This window comes from Acomys russatus, chromosome 12, assembly GCF_903995435.1.
Source record: "Acomys russatus chromosome 12, mAcoRus1.1, whole genome shotgun sequence".
NCBI classification, from domain to species: domain Eukaryota; kingdom Metazoa; phylum Chordata; class Mammalia; order Rodentia; family Muridae; genus Acomys; species Acomys russatus.
In genome coordinates, this window is record NC_067148.1 from 31,726,450 (window position 1) to 31,748,465 (window position 22,016).

The 22,016-nt window shown below is 40.4% G+C and overlaps 1 protein-coding gene across 13 annotated transcripts in view; it reads left to right on the forward strand.

Moving 5' to 3' along the window:
- The first annotated feature begins 694 nt into the window (after positions 1-694).
- The window catches only part of Ikzf2 (IKAROS family zinc finger 2), a 143,290-nt gene continuing 121,968 nt past the window's right edge, over positions 695-22,016 (forward strand). For 2 of the 13 annotated variants that reach the window (XM_051154140.1, XM_051154150.1), the window contains exons 1-4: positions 1,113-1,393; positions 2,650-2,753; positions 4,333-4,381; positions 5,169-5,276. In XM_051154140.1, the coding sequence (XP_051010097.1) occupies positions 2,724-2,753; positions 4,333-4,381; positions 5,169-5,276 (187 nt within the window). In that variant the 5' untranslated portion in view covers positions 1,113-1,393; positions 2,650-2,723. Of the gene's footprint in view, positions 766-1,111; positions 1,394-2,649; positions 2,754-3,959; positions 3,992-4,332; positions 4,382-5,168; positions 5,277-22,016 lie in introns of those variants that run through there. The other 11 variants (XM_051154142.1, XM_051154153.1, XM_051154154.1 and 8 more) reach the window with 11 other exon arrangements.

Here is a 22,016-nt window from a genome sequence, read left to right on the forward strand (position 1 = left end):
TTTATTTTCAATGTGTCATATCTCTTGCTTCAGCGGAAAAGGGGGAAGGGAGAAAACTCTCAGCAACTATTTCTGGGATTCTTTAAAAGAGTGGGAGGCACAGCGCCTGCTCCTCTGTCAGCATTGATTTTCTACACAATTTGCGATACGGTTTCTGAGAAATGCTGTTTGGCAGTCCTGATAATTCCATGTGTTTTCAAACTTAACCCACCCAGACTACACAGTTCAGTATTTTCAGCTCCTTTCATTTTCCTTTTCCCTTTAATTATAGAAGTCTCTATTCCCTTTTCTGTGGTCAAGAAAGATACTAAATGCTGCTATTTGTAGAGCGAACATACATTTGTTTTTCTCAGGGTGATTCCTATACTTTCCCCCTACCGACGCAAACGTCGTGATTGACAGAAGGCTAGGCAACACTTCCAGGCTGGCTACCAACTTTTTGGACCCTCAAGGTCCCTTTGACTCGGGTGGATGTGGCACACGCCGGGACGAGGGTGGATATAAACGGCAAGTAAACACTCTAATTTTAAACTTGCACTGGAAAGCACTTTCACAATGGGGACAGTGGCGCTCCGTGTGTCCCAGCGCACTCGCGAGGAGGCCCCCTCTGCCCGCCTCAGAGTCCCGGGTCCTCCCGGTGCCTGGAGCCCGCATCCGGGGGTTTGGGGGAGGGCGGGGAGGTACCGGGCGGGAGAGAAAACTTCCCGAGGCCGACATGAGCCCGAGGAGCCCGCGACCGTCCCTACCGCGCGGCCAGCGGAGAACGTGAGCAGGGCGCGGGGAGCGGGGCGGAGCCGGCGCGGGGGGCGCGCGGGCCGCGGAGGAGGAGGAGGAGGAGGAGGAGGCGCGGAACCGCGCGGCACTTGTCCTGTAATCGATTGCCGAGCGCGCCGAGCGAGCGGCCGAGCGCGCAAACACGCGCACCCGCCCCTCGCGCTCGGCGGCCCGCCGGCCCGCCGGCCCGCCCGCTTGCCCGCTCGCCCGTCGGCTTTCACCGAAGCGGGTGATCCCGTACGACACCCTCCCCCTCATCCCCCCCCTACCCCTCCCCTCCGTGCGCGCGCCGCCGCCGCCGCCGCCGCCGCCTGCCCTCCGCCCGCGGGCGTCTGCGCGAGCCCGGCCGGCGGGGGAGATGTGCTCGGGCTCCACCGGATCGGTTTCTCGGGGTTTGACCAGCTGTCCCGGGCTAACCCTGCTCCTCGCTGAAGATGGAGGAAGTAAAAACAGGATTACCCTTAGCTACAGATCCACTGCCTTAGTTTCCACCACCAACTGCAGTGCACAAACACACGTTAGGCACAGGAAAGAAAGAAAGAGAGAGAGGGAGAGGACACACTAACAGTAAACACAAACAAAAGGGTGATGGGATTATTTTACTGCATGCACTGCTGAGGTAAATCTCCGCTTGGCTTTTTGCGTGGGGAAGGACAGCTCTTGCTTTATTTGTCTTCTGATTCATACGTTATATATCAATATGTGTATGATTTGCAAAGGGGGGAGTGTTTTCAAAGTTAAGTGTAATTATATGGAATCTTGTTTAGCAGTGTGGTGTGATCGAATGACTTGTTGCTGTTAACCAGTAATAATAATAATAATAATACTAACGTAGACGCTTTTCTTTGCGGCGGGATGGGTTGTGGCTCTGATTAGGGAAATGATTTCTGTAAAGGACGCTCAGAGAATCTGGTTGAAGATGATGTCCTCTGCTTTAATATATCTTCCCCTCCTTGTAATCTGCTTCTGGGATGTTAATGGATTAATCAGTTCTCATCTCTATAGCTGTCATGGATTTGGACTTGTTTTTGCTTTGTTTTAACTTGAATTCCAAGAAGAAAGCTTAGATAGCCTGGCATAAATTGCAGCTGTCTAGATAGAAGGTGTTATACTGTTGAATTGAAAACAAAACAACAACAACAAAAAACTGGTATGACACATTTATAAAAGTAGCAGTTAAATCGCTTTGACAGCTTCTGATATGGGGGAAAGAGATGGAATAAAGATTTAATTTCTTTCTTCTTCCTCTTCTTCTTCTTCTTTTTTTTTTTTTTTAATTTTGCCAGAGGCCACAAAACAGTCCTGTGAAGTTGGCCTAGGTTCCTTGCTGGTTCTGCCTGACTGTCCCTCCTCTTCTAACACGCCCCCCCTCCCCTTTTTTCTTTCAGTTTTCTTGTCTTAGCTTTTGGTCGATTCTTAAGGAACCGGTGGATCAAGTTTTTTCTCTTCTTGTTAATCGCATTGCTGTAGCACTGACTGACCTCTCTCTCTCAGTCTCACCCTCCCTCCCTCTCTCTCTCTCTCTCTTTTTTTTTTCCTCTTTCCTGAAAGTACGTGGTGCCATTCCTGAGTGACTTTTCCTACTAGACCATCCCAAAGGGACGAGGGGGCGGGGGCAGGGGAGGAGGAGGAGAAGGAGGAGGAGGAGAAGGAGGAGGAGGAGGTTGGGGGGGGGGAGTGTTCCTTCTCTCTCATTTCTTGGTTTTGTTTATCAGCCGATCTGTTTGCTGGATTCGGGCTTGGAATGACCCACCTGTAAAGCGCTTCCCTCCTCCTCGCCTTGAACTCTGCAGGGGGCTTGGCCTGGAGGGGGCCAGGGAGTGAAGGGGGGGGGGACACAAAAACTTCTTTCTTTCTTTCTCCGTTTCTCTTCAGCCCGACATTGTCACCTCCTCTTTGAGGGGTTAGAAGAAGCTGGGATCTCCCGACAGAGCTGGACATGGTGATGAATGTTTTTTAATCAAAGGACAATTTCTTTTGTATGTACATTTCGTTTCTCTTTCTCCTTTTTCCTTTTCTTTCTTTTCCTTCTCTGAGGGTTTAATAATCATTTCACTGATGGGGCAGACTTCTTTTGCTTCTGACTGAGGCTTCTTTTTAGTATGTGTGTTAAAATGTGTACATTTTTAAAGGGATAGACTCATTTGTAAGATCTCCGTAGAAACTGCTCCCGTTTAAACTTTACGGATCCCTTTCTTTAAAGCCTTATGTAATCACAATTGAAAGAATTTGATAAGAGTAGAGCAGGTCAGAATTTTAACTGCTATGTAGTTACTGAGAATGTGATCTGATTATTCCATAAAGAAAGAAAAGTTTTTTTGGGGGGGGGGGTAGGGGGTAGGGAGGCTGGTGGTGAAGGGGAGGGGAGGGGAGAGGAGGGAGAAGGGAAGTGGTTTTGGAGACAAGAAGTGAAGCTGCCTGTTTTCCAGTAAGTAATGGAGAAATTCCAGGAGCCAGGGCTAAATATACTTGGCGATCAATACAGAAATGGCTCATTGTGAATAATTTAGCTGCTGGTGCTGTGAGAGTTTTGAAACTAAAGGCAAAAAGGACCAGGGCCAAAGGGAAAAAAAAAAAAAGTAAAAAAATCTCTCCAGGACTTGTCAATTCTTTAACTTTTCCCCTCAAAGAATACAGTGAGATTACTGATCTTTTCATTATGTTAATCAAAGCTAGGGGGTGTCGTCTCGTACAATTGTACAATTTACTTTTGTTTCTTGGGATTAAGCTCTGTTTTGTGTTATGGGTGCATGAAAATCATTCCTCACAGGTGGGGAGAAAAGGAGTCCCTCGTGAGCAGCCAAAAGTTTCTAAAATGTTGGAAATGCTAATGTTTTAAGTAGGTTTGGCGGTTGTCTCCAGCCATAGTCTGTCAGGAAATTAAGGGTCCCTCGAACAGGTGCTTACAGAGAATTCGGCGTAGGCTAAAATGTCAACACAAGCCACAGAGTTGGCCAACTGCTGCACAAGTCTTCAAGATACAGTCCAGCACTGAGTGTTTTTGTTTTTGTTTTGTTTTCTTATGTTTTGTTTGTTCTCCCCCCCACCCCACCCCACTCCTCCACCCCGGTTAGAACGTGATGAACCAACCGACTTGCAACAATTGTGAATAGGGCTATCTGTGTACTAGGGAAATCCTCAAGCGGCAGGCAGTGTGACTGTGGGATGTAGGGAATGGTGAATTACTTAGACAGCAGTTAAAGTTGGCAAATTCGAGGTATGACCCCTCTGCGTCTCCCCCCCCTCATCACCCCCCCCTCCCGACACACACCTGGGGTAAAACAGGTACATTTGGATTAAGACAGTCCTTCTTTTCTTGCCACAGCCCATCTCACAGCACACTATCGTCCCTATCCTATCTCCAGCAGGAATCAGATCATTCACAGAGAGTTCAATGACTTGCAAACGAGCTTGCACAGCACACTGGAGGATGTTTCTTGGGCACAGGTTGCAGGAGCAAACATGGACTAGCTGCTTGGGGCTTCAAATAAGTTAAGAATTTAATGGCAGACACAGGGAGGAATCCTTGGGTTAAGGTTGTAATATTTTCTTTTACAGCACTGCACTTTGACTATGGAAACAGACGCTATTGATGGCTACATAACATGTGAGTATTCATTTTCATTAATTTGCTGCGAGTAGTAAAGTTAGTTTCCTGTTACCTGCATGTGGATTCCTGAGCCATGAGTTTTTATTACGACTTTTCTAGTTTTATTTGCTATTTATTATTTTAGCTTTTAATGAATATGAGGAAGTATTAACCGAAGCAAAATAAGAAGGGGACTTAGAAATATACTTATTAAATAAAGGACATTGTTTAATAATTGTAGCTTACAGATCTTTAGTTTCTTATTTTATTGGCTTCCCCATTTAATTTAAATTTAGAATACATCAGGTTACAGATATTTCTCCTAGTGTAGTTTATAGTAAAGTTTCACTCTAGTAATCTAATTTTTTCAAGACACATAATATGAAATAATTAGTTTTTTAAATTCAATTTTTTTAAAAAAAGCAAGCTCTCTTTTGAACCATCAAACTAACATTTTTTAAAAGTTCACTTTAAGTACTTTATATTGAAGTATTAAGTTAGATTATATATATATGTATATATATATGTGTGTGTGTGTGTATATATATATTCCCACTGACCTGTAAGGGTGTTATGACAATAAAGTTTGTTTGTATTTTTTATTACGGGCCAGTTGTGGTTTGTTTTGCTTTGTTTTGTTTTCCATTTCATTCATTTAGTATGTATTTTATTTCTTTGTAATTTCTGTTAGAGGAAAGCATGTTTCTTGAGCATTCAATTCTGCATGCCCAGTGAATATGAGGCAGTCTGAATAATTAGGTGTTATGTGACAATAAACAAACCAACAGATCTTATTGTTTGAAAGCAGGTGACAATGAGCTTTCACCTGAAGGGGAACATGCCAATATGGCCATTGACCTCACCTCAAGCACACCCAATGGACAACACGCCTCCCCAAGTCACATGACAAGCAGTAAGTCTTCATTTTATGCTTTTTCTTTAATTCTCAAGTGAGAGATTTGGATTTGTCAGGCCTGTGGGGTCTGCTCACTCTGCGGTGTAGCTATTGCTGTAGCTTTTGCTAAGAAAAGGACAACACAGATTTATTTCCTTTCATTCTAGTATCATAAAAACATGAGCCTGCTTACTAGTCTGAACTATCCCAAGGTGGCGTTTGCTAGCTGGTGTCTACCTATACCGGGTAAGAAATATGAGGATTATTGTTTTCATGTTGAGCATCACACCTATATTTGTTGTTGTTGTTGTTTGATTAAAATATTATGGAAAAGTGTAATTTCCAAAGGACTCTTCATGATTATTTTTTTCTAAAAAAAAAGGAGAAGAAATAATTTTCTGCCGCTTTGGTAAAAAACTAAAACATCAGTGGCAGAATTGTTCCTTGCTTTCTCAGAAAAAAAAAGAGAGAAAGCAAGGTAAAAGTTTCTCCTTCAGAGGATTTAAAGTGAAATGTCATTGAAAATTTGTAGAACTCATTTGTATCCATTTCTTTAAGAAAGTCGAAAGCAGTGTGCTTCAGATTGTCCAGGAAAAAAAAAAAAAAAAAAGAAAGAAAAAGAGTTGGAAGGTGGCTGTTGGCTTTCAGGAATGACCGTTTTTGCTCTTCGGTGTTTCTTGTTTCTGAGATGGACTGTCACATCCAGTGTTGGGTGTAATAAAAAGGCAACTGGCCTGCTGTCAATGTGAGAGGACAAGATGCTTTTATTTGTGAAGACTGTAGTTTGTCTTTTAAATAAAATATCTTATCAGATTAGTTAATGAAGTGCAGGTGGTCTGCCTCTCACTCTCAACAAACCTGAGGTGTTGTTTCCTTTACACTTTGGGTATAGTTATAGTCTTAAATAGAAAGGACATGGTTTATGTTAAGTTTAGTTTAACTTTTAGCTTTTCTAGTTGGGTAATATATGAAGAAGACTTCTCTTCTTTGAAGATTTAACAACTGAGGAAAACTGAATAACTTAATTACAAGCATTTTCTTCAGTCAGTTCTGGTTATCTGAGAGAACTTCTCTTTCACGCTACCCTGACCTAAATTGCTGTAAAACTATAAGCTTTATAAATGAAGACTTCTGAATGCTAAGCAAAAGTGTGCAAGTTACTCTTGAAGACATTTTTTTCACTTCATTATCTTCAAATGATTTTAACTATTGGCTTGAAGTTCTGATTGAACTATTTAAGAGTTCTCTTTCTTTTTATGAATGAGAAAAACTTACTCAGAAACTTTCATTCTGGAGGTGGGCCTTGAAATCCCCCTGTGATATAGTAAGGTGAAAATAGTGATGTTGTTGGGAGATTCATGCTGAATTATATTGTTAACCTCCTGTGATACATCGTGCAGCACTCTTTTTTTTTTCTTATTGATTTGAGAAAAGTTATATTACTGTAATAGTATATGGAGATTTTGCATTTTAATATTTAATATTATTAGTACTTTGGTAGACTGTGCTTTTGTCAGAAAACTTTTTCATAAAAATGTCAACTTAGATTTGCATAGGGTTTCTGTTGTTTTCTAGTTAATCTTTAGCTACTGTTAAAAACAGAGTAACTGTTGACTGGACTATCCTGTCATTTTTAGTCACCACCAGAAAATCAGCAAGAAAAATGCTTGCTTACTTAGTTGGCCCTTTGTGATCTGCTTTGCTGATTGTTTCATTCAAAAAGGCATTTCCATTCTCTTTTAAAATAAACATTGCAAAGTATAAAAATTATTAATTTGAACAAATGAGAGTTCCCCCAACACACACACACACACACACACACACACACACACACACACACACACTGGAGCTTTTCTCATCCAACAACATTGAACTTAGGTTTGGTAATTAAAAAAATTTTTCTCTAGCCTGTGGCAATTCCTTGTTAGTACAGTTTTGGCTAAGTTCTACATGTTTTTAGAGTTGCTGGTTAAATATTTTGGCTCCGACTTCAGAGCTGTCTGTTGCATCCTTTATGTAGCCTCTATTTACAGTATCTAGGTTACCCACTTAGGTGTTAGATGGGGAAGATACCCAGTTTCCCTCTCTGTTAGATCTAGGAGAAGCATCGGCATTTTAGATTGCCAAAGGAAATAAAGTCTGAGAAAGACTCTTGTTTGTTAATTAGAACAGAGACCTAGAATCAGTCACTCAGATGTTTGGAACATGGAATAAATTTTGTATGTGGGGCCTGAAAAGTCTCTTGTATGTGAGACCACTTGCTTCTTTTTCCGTTTACATTATGCTTTTGACTTTGATTAATGGAAATAGCATGTTCTCTGCATTAAAAGGAGATCTTCAAATGTATTTCTTGCGAATTTATTTCTTCCAAATGTGGGATTAAAGTTTGGATTGGAAGTGTAAAAGCTAGAAGTCAGTGTGAAAACTTTTCGGGCAGGATGCGATAGTGTCTAGGAGCTGGAAAGAAGGATCTATAGGTAAGAGTGGGGAAAGGATTCTATTTAAATAAATAGCTTAGAATAAAGGGAAAGAAGTAAAACAAAAACAAAGGCATAAAAACAAGCCTTGGCCTTTCATAAAGTACCTCCCTGGCCATAGCAGCAGTAGTGTACCATCACACACTTACTCTGCCTTTAGGGGAGGGGTCAGTATCAGTGTAAGGCACCAATCATCAGTTTAGAGGACCCAGGGGCTATTCTAAGATGAAGGGCATCAGGACACCAGGTGCCAGCTATGGCATCAAAGTAATGACAGCAGCTATCGGTACTTGACAAAACTACAATAGAGCAGGGGTAAGTTGGGAGAGAAAGAAGGATTGTTATAATGCCTGAAAGTTTTGAGTTTTAAAACCATGAATAAGGTAACCTTCAAGGAAGTAACAGATGTTGGTGACCCTAACATCTTGTAATGATTCCTTCCTGTGTTTCAGAGCCATTTTCCATAGAACACTTTGACTTTTTCTTCTGGAATACGGATCCCTTTGATAAGAGGATGGGCAGTTGTTGCCTGAGATCATTAGTGGCCTTGTTGAGTTGGCTGACAATCTTCGGTGTCAGGGATGACAGCATGTGCCTTGATGGTTCCTGGAAACACACATTGTTAACCAATTTTAGAAATAGAAATCTGGGAGCTAAGGATCTGAGGTGTCTATAGAATGATATAGAAATAATCTGTGTCGTGTTTCGGCCCGTGAGATGAAACTTCCCTTGTGATGCTGTCTGTTTCTGGGTTGGCTCACTTCCAGTTCTTGAACCCCACTTCAGTATCAGTTGCAAACTATCCAATACTTACGGTTGTACAGTTGACCTTCTTTTTTTTTTTTTTTAAACATTTACTCTTGAAAAAAATTGCATTGACTAACTAATGTATCTGTGTACGCACATACCATGGTATGCATGGCAAGGCCATGGAAGAGTTGGTTGGCGTCAACTCCCACCTTCCACTGTGTGGATCATGGGTATCAAATTCAGGCTTTTAGGCTGGACAGAAAACCCTTCTGCTCCCTGAAACCACCTCACCAGTCTTTGGATATTTTTTAAGGTTCTAAATCCATAATTTTCCTTACATCTACTTTCATGCCAATAAAGGTATTTCCTTAGCAGGTTACAACTGAGATGACATGAAAACACACTGTGGTTTAAACTCAGTTCCTGTCACTTTAAAGCTCCAGGAGGAGCAGCTATGCTGTCACTACTGCTGATCAGTGAACTTGGTGGCTAGTGGCATGTGTGGAATCAGAAGGAGCAGTAATTCTAGTTTTACAAGGCACTCACTCGTAATCAGGTCAGGGAATCTAGTTTATTCTTTTCATAGCGTTTTACATTCCTCCTTTTCCTAGCTAGTTTCCGTTTTTAGAACACAGGGAAGCAGACGTGTATCATGAGTTCTATTTCCCTCATGTGAAAGTTGAGGCTCGAGGAGATCGGTTGACCTCTTAAGTCACCGAAGAAAGACAAAATTCTCAGAGTTGGGATATCGTCTTGCGGGTTGATTTAGCTAACTGCTGTTTCTGCAATGTCAGCCCATGATGGTGCCTGCTGTGTCCAATGTGGATCCATGTATTAGTGACAAAAAAAAAAAAAAAAGAACTTCAGAAGTAAAGGAGTATTGATGTGTGGATGGTGCAGTGTCAGTATTCTTGTCACTCTGCCCTCCAGTGTGATTTGTACAATGTAGCTCATTATGGGATTCCCTGGCTTTCTGAGTTTCTTCTGCTGCTTAGTTTGGCAGTCATCCTTGATTGCATTTCCATAGGACACACCCTAATATAACACCCGATGAGTTTGATGTAAAGCCTAACTCTGTGTGTGTGTGTGTGTGTGCATGTGTGTTTGTATGTAGATATATGTGTATGTGTGTGTGTTGATGTTTAGTTTTCACTTGCTAGAAAATTGAAAACAGCAACAAAACGCTCTGATTTGATGTCTTCACACCTGTCACAGTTACGTGTCATGACTATCAAAAGGAGAAAAACAGGAAAAAGTTAAGAAGGAAGCAAGTGTGAGCAAGAGTTTGCAGGTCATATGCAGCAAGCCCGTTGCATTTTTTCCTCTGCCCCTCTTCCAACCGAGCTACTCCATTTAGGCTGCTTAGAAGTGAGAATTAGGTCTGTCATTGAAAAACAAGACAACTTTCTATAGAAAGGTTGTCTATCTCTGCCGAACTCTGTCGCTCCTAGTGGAAGTAATTTCTTGTGTTTTTAAATGTTATGTGATTGGTTAAGTTCACTGTCAATCATCCTGTGAGCAGCCTTCCTGGAAGACCTCTGGACCCAATGCTTCTCCTCCCTTATGATGCACTGGTAAATGTTGAGTATTGAAGTATTTTCATCTTATCATAGTCTGGGAGAAACAAGTATCACAGTCAAAAAATGAAGCAGGATACGTTGCTTTCCTTTACTTTTTAATATTTATATATGTGTATTCACTAATCTGATAGGACTTTCCCTTTGTGAATAGAGAATCAGAATATCTTTACTTTGTAACCAATAAAGGATATTTAGGAATTCCTGTGAATTTCATTTTCTTTACGGTTCTTATTACTGCTGCTTGGTGGGGAGGTGGCTTGTCAGTGTTATTGAGGGCACACCAGCTTCTCCAATGCTTCTCATATTATTTACTTAGTCTCCACAATAACTCTCTGAGGCAGGGCGGTGGCGGTGGGGTGGGGGAGTCTCCATTTGTTAGCCTAAAGCTGAGCATCGAAAGGCGTGTGAGCAGTCACAGACTCATGATAGAATTCCTGTTTCCTTAATAACTTACAGGTCCCCTACCTCCCACCCCATTCCTACACACACACCTTAAATGTGAAGTCTGGCATTGTCCTTGACACCTGCCAGCTCCAGTTTCTCGCCTGTAATTTGAGGGTAACTAAAACCGACCCCACTGGGTTGTTGTGATGTTTAAATGAGGCAATAAGTGAAAAGTGCTCAGCAGAGCTCCCAACGCATTGTGGGATCTGATGCATGCTCACTGAGGTTGTTGCTCAGAAGAGGCTATTTGTTTGTCTCCTTGTTTATTATGTACAAATGACACACACGGAAAAGGGTTTGTCTTCAGATCCAGGGTTGTTTGAAATCTGGGCCTCTTGCTCTGGCTGCTTACTGCATGGGGCCATGGACAAGAGACAGTATTTCTGATAGTTTAGTATAAAAATAGAAGAAAAATATCATCTGTTACTTAGTGCATCTATGAAGCATATAGCTAGAACGCGGTAGAGTTTGCCTGTGTGTTGGATTTTTCTTTTACTGGTTTCAGTGTTCATAAGTAAAAGTTTTTTCATTTTGGTATATGTAGGCACCTTTGTTTATCATTGTCCCCAAAAGACACCAGTCACTAAGACAGAGCAAAGAAAAAAACCTTAATGGAGTTTTCCATCCATGTTGACAATCAGATCTGTGCTAGAGTTCCCAGCTAAAACTTAATCTCAGGAAATGCTTCTGAGTAAGTATGATAAACTCTGTTATAAAAATTTATTTTACTTTCACTTATATTAACGAGTGTGGAGTGTGTCTGTTTGGGGACAGGTGTGCCTAAGTTCAGGTGCCTGTAGAGTACAGGAGAGAGTGGCTGGCCCCTTGGAGATGAAATTATAGGCAGTAGTGCATTCTGGGAACCGAGTTCCGATCCTCTGCAAGAGCAGTATGTGTCCTTAACCCCTGAGCCATCCCTCCAGCCCAGAATGCTGTATATTCTTATCTGATCATCTCTTTGTAGGCCACAGTGTACATTTTTTTTTCTGGTGGGATAGTTTTGTTTGTGGTAGTCTTAGACATTTGACGGTTTGCTTTATTATTCTAGTTGATTCATTTAGCAAATGTTTGCCTGCTATTCTCTACAAGGAGGGGTGAATGCAGAGCTCCTCTAGTTTTTTTTTTTTTTTTTCCTGTAGGAAGCATACTTTGAAGGAACAGACAGAAATTTACTCTCAGGGTCATAGTGTAGTCAGCTTGGTCTTGAGAGGTAAGAAGTCACATGATTTCAGAGGGAATGTTCTAGAGAGAACTGTTCGAACCAAGATGTAGTAAGTACAGAAGACTAAGAGGAGAGGTGAGAGACGTTCATTAAATGTCTACTCCCATTAAGGGGTGAGGAATAGCATACAGCATTCTGGGAAAGGAGGCTTGTATTTCTGGAGTGTAAAGTTGGTCTGTAGGAATTTGAAGCCAGAGATGGCTCTGGAGAATTAATCAAGGTAGGATGCTGGACTATTTTGTATGACAGGAAACCTGGCTTTAACTTTTAGTGGAGTCCAGGGTGCTATCAAAGCAGGTGACTTCGGGTTTTTTGATTGGCGTGGCTTTTAGTGGCTGTAACATGAAGGGAGCAGGCTGTGGATGGGGAGTCGGCCATCTTTAACAGGGTGCTGTAATGGCTACGTGACAAGCCATCAGAGCTAGTGGTAGTAGGATGACAAGGAAGAGAAGGCTTTGGGGCACATTTTGAAGTGGACAGGACTTTGACAGTAGAGTAAAGGAGGTGGGGAGTTGAGGATGACCCTTAAGTTCCTGATCCTATTGGGGTGCGTTCTGTCAGTGGGCAAAGTTCTAGTTTTGAATTTGGGAGTTGAGAGTCAGAAAGAGACAGCGTAGATTGAAGTATGAAGTCTTCATTAGTGACTGCTCTGCCTCTTCAGTCCCATTACTTTGCTCCTGTATTACTTTAACACTACTTTAGTGTTTCTTAAAAATTCATTAATCAGTAATTGTTAGAATTTTGATCAGTGGCCTTATTCCTCAATTATCTCATTAAGCAAATATTCTCTGTTGAAATGAATAAGCACATGATTTTGTAAACGCTTTGCCTAACAGAATCTTTTTTTAAAAAAATCTACTTTCATAAGTTGAGTTAACTTGTGTGATTGACTTACTGGCTTTTAAATAGGATATCTCAGCCCTTCTCTTTAAAACTTTTTTTGATATGTTTAATACTATAAATTACACACACACACACACACACACACACACACACACACACACACACACACACACACACATACACACACATATTGTATTCAAGTTGTTTTATTCCCAGTGTTGTGGCTTCAGCCTATAACCCCAGTACTTGAGAGGCTGAGGCAGGAGGATCACCATGGATTCCAAGTTACTCTGGGAGATGCTGTCCCAAAATTAAACACGTTCTACAAACAAAACAAAACAAAAACAAAAACCCGCATCAAAGAGGCTTTCAGCGAGCAAAACGCAACATGCGGCCCCTGCAACGGCTCCCGTGCAGCTCACCAGCGGGGCTCCCATGCAGCTCACCAGTGGGAAGGCACATACACACATATTTAAAATCCATAAGCCTAAATGTGCCGTAAACCCCATGTTTATACTCTATGAATTACCTTTCTTCTTTAACCGTATCTTTAGTAATAACCATGTAGTTTAAAACACATGACGAATGGCTAGCTAAGCTCCGGTCAGTTCTGCTGCATAGTCAAAAGAATTTTAGCATTCTAACCCAGATTGTTTTTCAGAACTCTGAGATAAATATGTAGATACTATATATATCTTTTTAAAAACCTATAATATTAAAAAGAAAAAACCTATAATATTATCTAGGGACTAGTGTGTTACAAGTGTAATATTTTGTTTAAAAATATGTATTAGAGAATTTGATCTAAAATTGTAATTTCCGAAGACACCATCATATTTCATAGGAACGTTAATGACAAAACCACCTGAGGCTTCCTTTGTGTATAAAATTCATAACTCTTTAAAATAAGTACTTAGTTGTTTTAGCAAACATCTCTTGAGATACGTGGCTGATGTTAAGGAATGGAAAACTATGAGGTGTTTTGAAGAGGCCATCTTTAGAGGTTCGGGTAAATTGTTATTTTGTTCCATGACATAGGACCTGCTCCCCCCGGCCCCCAACACACACCCTGGTCTTGCTCAGATCATTTCTGTCTTGTGAACTGACTTGCATGGGTAATGGGTAAAGGTCACTTGGTGAGGGTTATAGGTTCAATTATTTAATGGCACAATGTATTTAGCCCCACTGTAGAGATAGTGCTATCTCTTGAGCTGAAGTTTCTTCTTTAATGGTAGTGGATTTAGGCTCCCCAGCTCTGCTTCCAGCCCAAAGCTTGAAGACGATGAAGACGACGATGACAATGATGATGATGATGATAAATAATTCTTCTGCTTCCATGTCCTCCTCCTATTCTCTTCTTGCTCGGCTAACTCGGCCAAATTCCATCTATTACTTACATTAATACATGGGGTCAAGTTATAAGGAATACTTGTTGGCCTGGGATCTATGCCTTTAATGTGATTTTTATCTGTCTTAAATTTGCAAATTGTTGATCATATAGCTTAACTCTGTGAAGGCGATGTTACATTGCCTGTAAAGCTTCTCTCAACCCCTCTTGTCATACATTTCAACTTGGCAGGTGGTGCGGTCAGCAGTGTAAGAGGCTTTAAAGCTGCTTAGGTGAATATGGGAAAGAGCTGTCCTACGTGAAGCCCCCTTCCGTGAGCTCAGGGCTGAAGGGGTAAAAGCCAAAGTTTTACTTCCCTGGAGCCGCTGACATAATGTGACCATTGCAAATGAGAACCTCTAAATTACAATACGTCATGTTAGCTATTATAAAAGGAATTATACTTAGTATAAATTAAATAATATTTTAAAGCAATATTTATGGTATAGGACCACAGCAAAGAAATAAGTCTGAGATTTCTCCAGCTATCATTGAGGACTTTGGTCATACTTTATCTCTCTAATCTCCACATGCAGTATGCCCTGTAAGAGGCTACTAAACATTTATTGAATGAAAAAACAATTTAGTCTCACATATTGCATACCTGTTTAAATAAGATACTTTTGACCAAGTTGAAATAATTTGGAATCTTTGATTTCTAATATACCTGTTTCTTTCTAAGTATGGGTTTATATTTTATAATATCTCATTCTAAAAGATTCATCATCTTTTTTTTTTTTTTCCTGAGACAGCGTTTCTCTGTGTAGACTTGCCTATCCCTGGACTCACTTTTCAATTTTATCATCTTGAAGGGAGCCCCCATTATGATCTGTTGGAGTCTAGAGCTCTCTTTAAGTTTTCTTGTACAGTCATTTTCAGCGGAGCCTAAGGTAACGATGCCTTAAGTGCTTCTAGGAGGTGTCATCACCTTCAGTACTATTGTGCCATCTTTACACAGCACGCTTAGAGTTTACAGATTGAATTCCATATGTAATTTTAAAGGCAGCTCTCTGTCACTTCTTTAAAGCTGTTTTTAGTAGCATGTACAAGATGAAATGCTTCAATTAACTTTTCCTGTGCACCGCAGATATTCTGAGGAGCATGTAATTAATCAGTGAAAAGTCACGTTCTAATAAATTAACATTCATGGTGTCGACACCCTTGACATTTTTGTCATCACTCTCTTATTATCACTGAAGCCATAGATCTCCTTACACCTGACTGTATCGACTCTGCCTACTTCGTACTAAATGTAAGGCTTGATAACGTTCTGAAGCGCTGGGGGTGCTACATTAGTCTCATTGCAGTGAATTAAAGTGAAGCCATTTCCAGTTGCGTTCTAAAGAGGAACCACTGTTTATGCTACACTGTAGAGACATTTTCTACTATGGCCATTCTCATAGAGTTGCAAGTCTTACTTTAGTTGTTTGAAATATTCACATTTTAATGCATAGCAGTTACATTCAGAAATATATTTTCCATATAAAATGACTTCTATATGATCTTTCAATTAAGCTTGTACAAATCTTTACCTTTTGGATGGTCGGATGTCACTGAAGTTTCAATACATTGGTTACTGTTTAGGTTGAAAGTGGCATTTATGTAGCTTATTATAGGACTGAGAATTTGTGTAATTACTGATTAAAAAGATCCATCCATCCATTTTTTTGATAAAGCATTGCTGAGATCACTTCTTTATTATCTGAAAGTTGGAAAGTGGGGCCTTTAATATAATTTGAAGCATTTAATACCTAATAATTTTGGGGTACTCTTTCAAACTTACACACAGCAAAAATACTGATGATTACGTTATTTTGAAATATAAAGCTGGGCATGGTGGCTTATGCCTGTGATCCCAGCACTCAGGAGGCAGAGGCAGGTGGATCGCTGTGAGTTCGAGGTCAGCCTGGTCTACAAAGTGAGTCCAGGACAGCCAAGGCTACACAGTGAAACTCTGTCTTGAAAAACAAACAAACAAAACAAAAAGAAGAGGAAGAAGAAGAAGAAGAAGAAGAAGAAGAAGAAGAAGAAGAAGAAGAAGAAGAAGGAGAAGAAGAAGAAGAAGAAAGAAAGAAAGAAAGAAAAAGCACGTTCTACTACAACGTAAATGTCCATAAAGTATTTGAAAAGAGTACTTGATTCTGCTTATACTGACTGAGAGCTAGAAAAAGCACACTGGTATTTGCTGTGAAGCTAAATTCTCATAAGTGTGAACTATGCACTGTTCGCCTATCTCAGACTTATGGCCCAGTGATTGATTAGGTTCAGAACTGGGAACCAGAACAATTGAAAAAAAGTAGATGCTGCTGTGTCTCAGCAACATGAAGCCACAGGTGGTTTTTTTACACAAGTCACCATAGTGAAGCTAATTCTGTTCATGTTTTAGTGAATTTGAATGGCTATAGTGTCAGTAAAAATCAACAAATCAGAGAGCCTATTAGTTAATTAGGCAACATATCTTATTCTATTATATACAAGATAATGCTAGTTAAGTCTTAAGACATACATATGAACATACCCTGTATGTTCCTATAGAACCACAACCAAGAAAAAACTTTGCACTTTTTTATGCAGTTTTATGATTTGTAAGTGTAGACAAGTCTTTTTGTTTGTTTGTTTTTAATTCTAAAAAGGTTTACTTTTTTGGAACTCCTGTAAAGAACAAATACACTTGTTACTTGTGCAATAAAAAAAAAAGAATTTAATTAGCCATCTTTAAAAGAAATAAAATGTGGAGGTGTTCTGTCAGAGGGCTGATTGCAACTGGGACCGCAGGAGGTTAACCTCGAGTGGCGGGGATGTCACAGCCTCTGAAAATGGTCAAGTGCTACTAAGGGAAAATTCTGAAATCTGGGGGCTTTTCTGTAGGCAAATATTACCCTCATATTTACTGAATCCTATTTTAGTTATATGTAAAGTATTTACTTTTTTGTTTGTTTGTTTTTTTAGACGGTTTCTCTGTGTAGCTTTGGGTGTCCTGGAACTGCCCTGCCTCTGTCTCTTAAGTGCTGGGATTAAAAGTGTGCACCACCACCACCCACTTGTGTAAAGTATTTTCTTAATGGCTGTACCACAATTGAGTTTTCACATAATGTGCTGTCCTCCCAAGTGTGGGGGACATTCATCCATAGATTAAGATGCTGTGCACTTAGCAATGCACATCCAGGTGCTAAAATGATTTCTGGCAAAGACACGGGAGTATTTGTAGCAGACAATGGCAAATTTGCACATAGGTTTTCTATGCTGTCTCATATAGGACAAGCGAGTTTACTTTCTTATAATAGCCTTATTATTTATTCTCTTTTGCATGCCCGTGAGTGTATGACTCCATTGAGTGTTGCTTCGTGTTTTTAAATGTTATGTTTCTGCTTTCATTTCTCTCTCTCTCTCTCTCTCTCTCTCTCTCTCTCTCTCTCTCTCTCTCTCTCTCCCTCTCCCTGTCTCTCTCTCTCCCTCTCCCTGTCTCTCTTTCTCTCTCTCTGGTGTGTGTGTGTGTGTGTGTGTCTGTGTAGCCAGCAGTGCCTACAAAAGATTATCTAAGAAACTGGTGCTGTGACCAAAGGCCATTTTGGACTCACTGATTGCTTTGATCTTTTTCATAATGCCTTAATAGTATTCTGTATGTGAGCTAGACTAACTAGGATATTCTAAGATGATCAAGGATTCCGTAAATATTAGTCTTGTCCCTTAGCTGATGTCTTCCTTCACTGCAGTGGGAAAAGGCCTGGGTTTGACACGAGTCTGGCATTTACTGTAAGGCTTCTCTCTGTCCCTCCCATTCTGGAAGGTGACGTCGAGGAAGGTGCTTGATACTCAGCATAGGAGATGGACTTTTGCACCTAGTTTGCTTTCTGACCAGTTACCGGTGCCTCCCGAAGTGTCTCTTACATAGAAACTAAATGAACAGATTCTCTGTAGCTCATATTCCACCAAGGTTCCAGAACACCCACCTTGGCTTTTGTCAGATGAAACATTTTTCTGGAATTAACCCTGCATTAATTCTTCAATAAACCTTTATGGGATGAAAGTTATGCGTATTACTATAAAGAATTGGTTTATGAGGATCATAAATAATAAGATCAAGCTAGGTACAGTCGCCCAAATCTTTAAGACCAGCACTAAGAAGCAGAGAGATAGGTGGGTCTCTATGAATTTGAGGCTAGCCTGGTCTACAAAGTGAGTTTTAGTCTAGCCAGGGCTACCCTGTTGAAAAAATAAGAGTTAAACAAAGTCAACGAATGTGCTTAACATGCCTATGAAAACAAAATTTAAAACTATTAAAAATAATCATTTTATTTTTAAGACATACTTTGCAAAATAATATCCCATCCTAAACATAATATTTAAATGACTAAAATTAATCCTGATACTTAGTCAATCTCAGAAGTGTCTACAATGCTTTTGATGATTTATTTATTTATTTTTTATGTACATTGGTGTTCTATCTGCTTGTATGTGTGTGTGATGGTGTCAGATCCCCTGGAACTGGAGTTACTGGCTGCCATTGTGGGTGCTTTGGAAGAGCCTCCAATGCTCTTAACCGCTGAGCCATCTCTCCAGCTCCCAAGTCTACAACTTTTGATGGTACTTAAATAATATGTTATTTGTTGCTGAAAAATAATTCATTGTATTTTAAAAATTATAGAATTGAGTGGGTTTTCCTTTCTCCTACCCCGACTCTTACCATATGTGGGTACCCTGGAAAGACCGCATGGATCTCAGCTTGATTGGGAAACTTGGGTGTTACCTGGTCACAGTAGTAATAAGCATTAGAAGCTATGGATGTACAGTTTCCTGAGTGGTACCTGGCACATGACAAGTTAAACAGACTGATAGTTATTAATGAGTTGTTCATAAGATTTGTAAGTTGAGGAATGTTGAGTCAATCAGTAGCTAAGAAGGACCCCACACCTGTTAAATATATATTATTGTCTTATTACAGGAACTTCTAAGGAGGGAAAGATTTTGCTCTTTGCTTTTCATGGACATCATTTTTTTTTAAGTTGTCTAAATCATTATCTTAAGAATTTAACAAGAAACCCGCATCTCTCACTAGATGCTTTGCTTTTCATATGTATGAGTGTTTTCAGGTAAACATACTCACAATATTATTTGAAACTAAACGTGTACCCAGATAGAAAGCAGTTATTAATGTTGTATCCAAATCAATTACCGAAGCAATGAAAACAAAATTACCTAATTAAAGCAAATCACACAAAAAAAAACCTGTGATGGCTGTGTGGAGAATAATTCAAGTGGTAATTATGAGGCCGTAGTAATGCATTTCTTTTAGGGATGGTGACTCAGAAGTTCTGTTTAGGGACAGGGCAGAGCTACAAGACTTACAGACCTTCCTACTTAGCCTTGTCCAGAGTGACTTTTTCCTTCTTATTTTCTTCTTCTTTAGTGTGAACTTGCTTGCTTGCATACTAAGATTAACCAGTGAGTGAACTCCTGAGGTGGGCTCTGAAGTTTCCCGAATCTCCACAGTAATCTTCCTGTGTGGCTCTTCCCATAACTCATCTCCCTGGCTCATGTCACAGAACTTTGTGTCAGACAGATCCATTCTGGTTTCTCGCTTATCTTCTGAAGAATCAAGGAAAAGACCAAATGTCTTTGCCACAGATTTCATAGCAGGATATATGTAAAGAGATATTTTATTTTTCATGTACAGACATTAACTGGCCTTTGGTCAAACTTCCCTAGGTGTACATATGATCCATAGCTATTACCTCCCCTTTTATTTAGCCATGTCTTCTCTGTTGGGAAGAGTTTGTCTCTTATCTTTTCTGCCATTACTTGGTGACTGTGGCTCTGCTTATCTCCCCTGTAGGACTGGAAACTGCTTGTGGGCAGGGAAAATGACCATTTGTGTCTAATTTGTGGAACCGGAGGGCAGAAGACAGGGTTGGGTGTTGGAGCTGAGCCTAGCACGTGGGGTGTGCAGCGTATTGTCTTTACTTACTAGCTTGTACATTAGGACAAGCTGATGCCCGTCTTTTCTTGTGGTAGGGATCCATAAAGAAACCGTAGAATGCTTTGCCTACAGTGTCTAATGCATTTCAAGAATCCACTGTAAAAACTGAGAGTTCCTTATTTGCACAAAAGCTGGCTAACACGGTGTCCACTGTGGCCTCCCCATTAAGAAAACTGTCTGTGGACTTTTGGGCCACATTGCAAGTTAATCTGTGTGGATTGGCTGAGTGACTTAAACACCAATCCCAGTTAGTCTAGATGCCACACGATTAGTGACCCACTGGTTTGGTCATTTCCGTAATATTCTCTGTTGAGGATACCAGACATCACATCACCACCCAGCCTTCAAATCGATGCTGAGTAAGCTCCAGCTTAGCCTGTAGCTAACTGTTTTCTACACACCCATCCAAGCAGAATACTCAATAGTAGTAAATGCTCAGGGTGCTTGGAAACTTCCCAGCAGTATCGCTAGTCTTTAGAGATGACTCCAGGAGCATTGGGAGGATACGGGGATGGGATGCGCAAACCCTAACTACAGGGGCTAGAAATTTGCACCCCAGACAATTTTGTTACTTATGGGTAAGAAGCCTGAGTTGAGAGGCAGAAATGCTTAGAGTTCTAAAGTCATGGGTATCCACCTTCTTTCCAATAGTGTTTCTAATCTCTCTGATCCAAATTTTTCAACCATAAATTGGTCCCTCAGTAGACACTTGAAAATGGCGTGTAATGCTATTGCTCTTAGTTGACTTTCATCGAGACTTCAGAAGTGAAAGATTACTGAGAAACTTATGAGTCAAAACGGCTCTTCTTTGAAACCGTTGGACAGCTCTGTTTATGCTGAAGCATGAGGCCAGACCTCAATTTTCCTCTGGCAATTGCGGTAATTATCACATCTGTCCATAATGTCATTATCATAATAGTACATGGGGTGAGAGACGCAGCCTTTACATGAGGTTTCCCTCTCAGTTTGATCTTTTTCTGAGATATTGTTTAAGTGTACCTAAACAGTGTCCAAGCGGTTTGTGGATGAGAAACCATTATCCAGTCTGTCAAGATCCCTAAAGCTGAAAGGTATGCTTACTAATTTAGAGAATGCCACATTGCTTCATTGTCTTTTGTCAGGGCATCTTCGCATTCTGCTCATGTAGTGTGTGTGCATGTGCATAAGACACATGTGCAGGCATGCACAAACATGGAGGGATGAGGCAGTCAGTCACCAGACAATGTTCAGGACTGGGTTTCCTTTCTTTCCTGCCCCCCTGTGGGTCTCAGCAGGAGCTCAGGTCTTCAGCCTTGGTGGGAAGCATCTCTACCTCCCAGGCATCTCCCTGCTGCAGGCCACTTTCTTAACACTGAATCTTTTCTATCCAGCGCTGTTTTTTTTTTTTTTTTTTAATGTTACAACAAAATTGTATACCATTTGCAAGCTCATAAAATGTAATTTGGTTGGCACAAAGATCTGTGAAATAAGACTTTACTATTTAACTGAGAACATTACATAGGAGAGTGGCATGTGTGATCCTAGCTGAAGGTGCCAGCTTGAGTTTGTAAGTCCGGAGTAGCCATTTAATGATAATAGGTCCTGTGCATTTATAGGTTGAAAAGAACCTTTTGCTCTAATCAATGTGAGTTGTCTGCCTGTTTTTTTTTTCTTTATTTTGTGAATGCTTTGGGTCATTATAAACACCAGTAAAATGGTTAGATAGATCTTAGATAGTTATGGTTAAACAAAACAGGTCATAAAACAAAACCAAAAATCATGAAGGTGGGAAAGGGACAGGTCTGAATGGGAGGGTGGTAGGGGCAGGAAGGAGATAAGAGTATGGAAGAAAGTAAATAAGATCTATTTATATAATTGTAAACAATTATCCAACAAGAAATTCAATTTAAAAAAAAAATTCTTTTCTAAACACAAAAACAAGCAACTAGGTGGCCCCTAAGGATGATGGGATAGTTCAGCATGCCCAACCTGCTTTCTTTTCATTGTTAAGTTTAGGGATGTTTGAGTTTTTAATGTATTTTCAGAACCAAATATCTGAATGGTCACAACTCTGGATCCCCTTGCTATTAATTGCATTT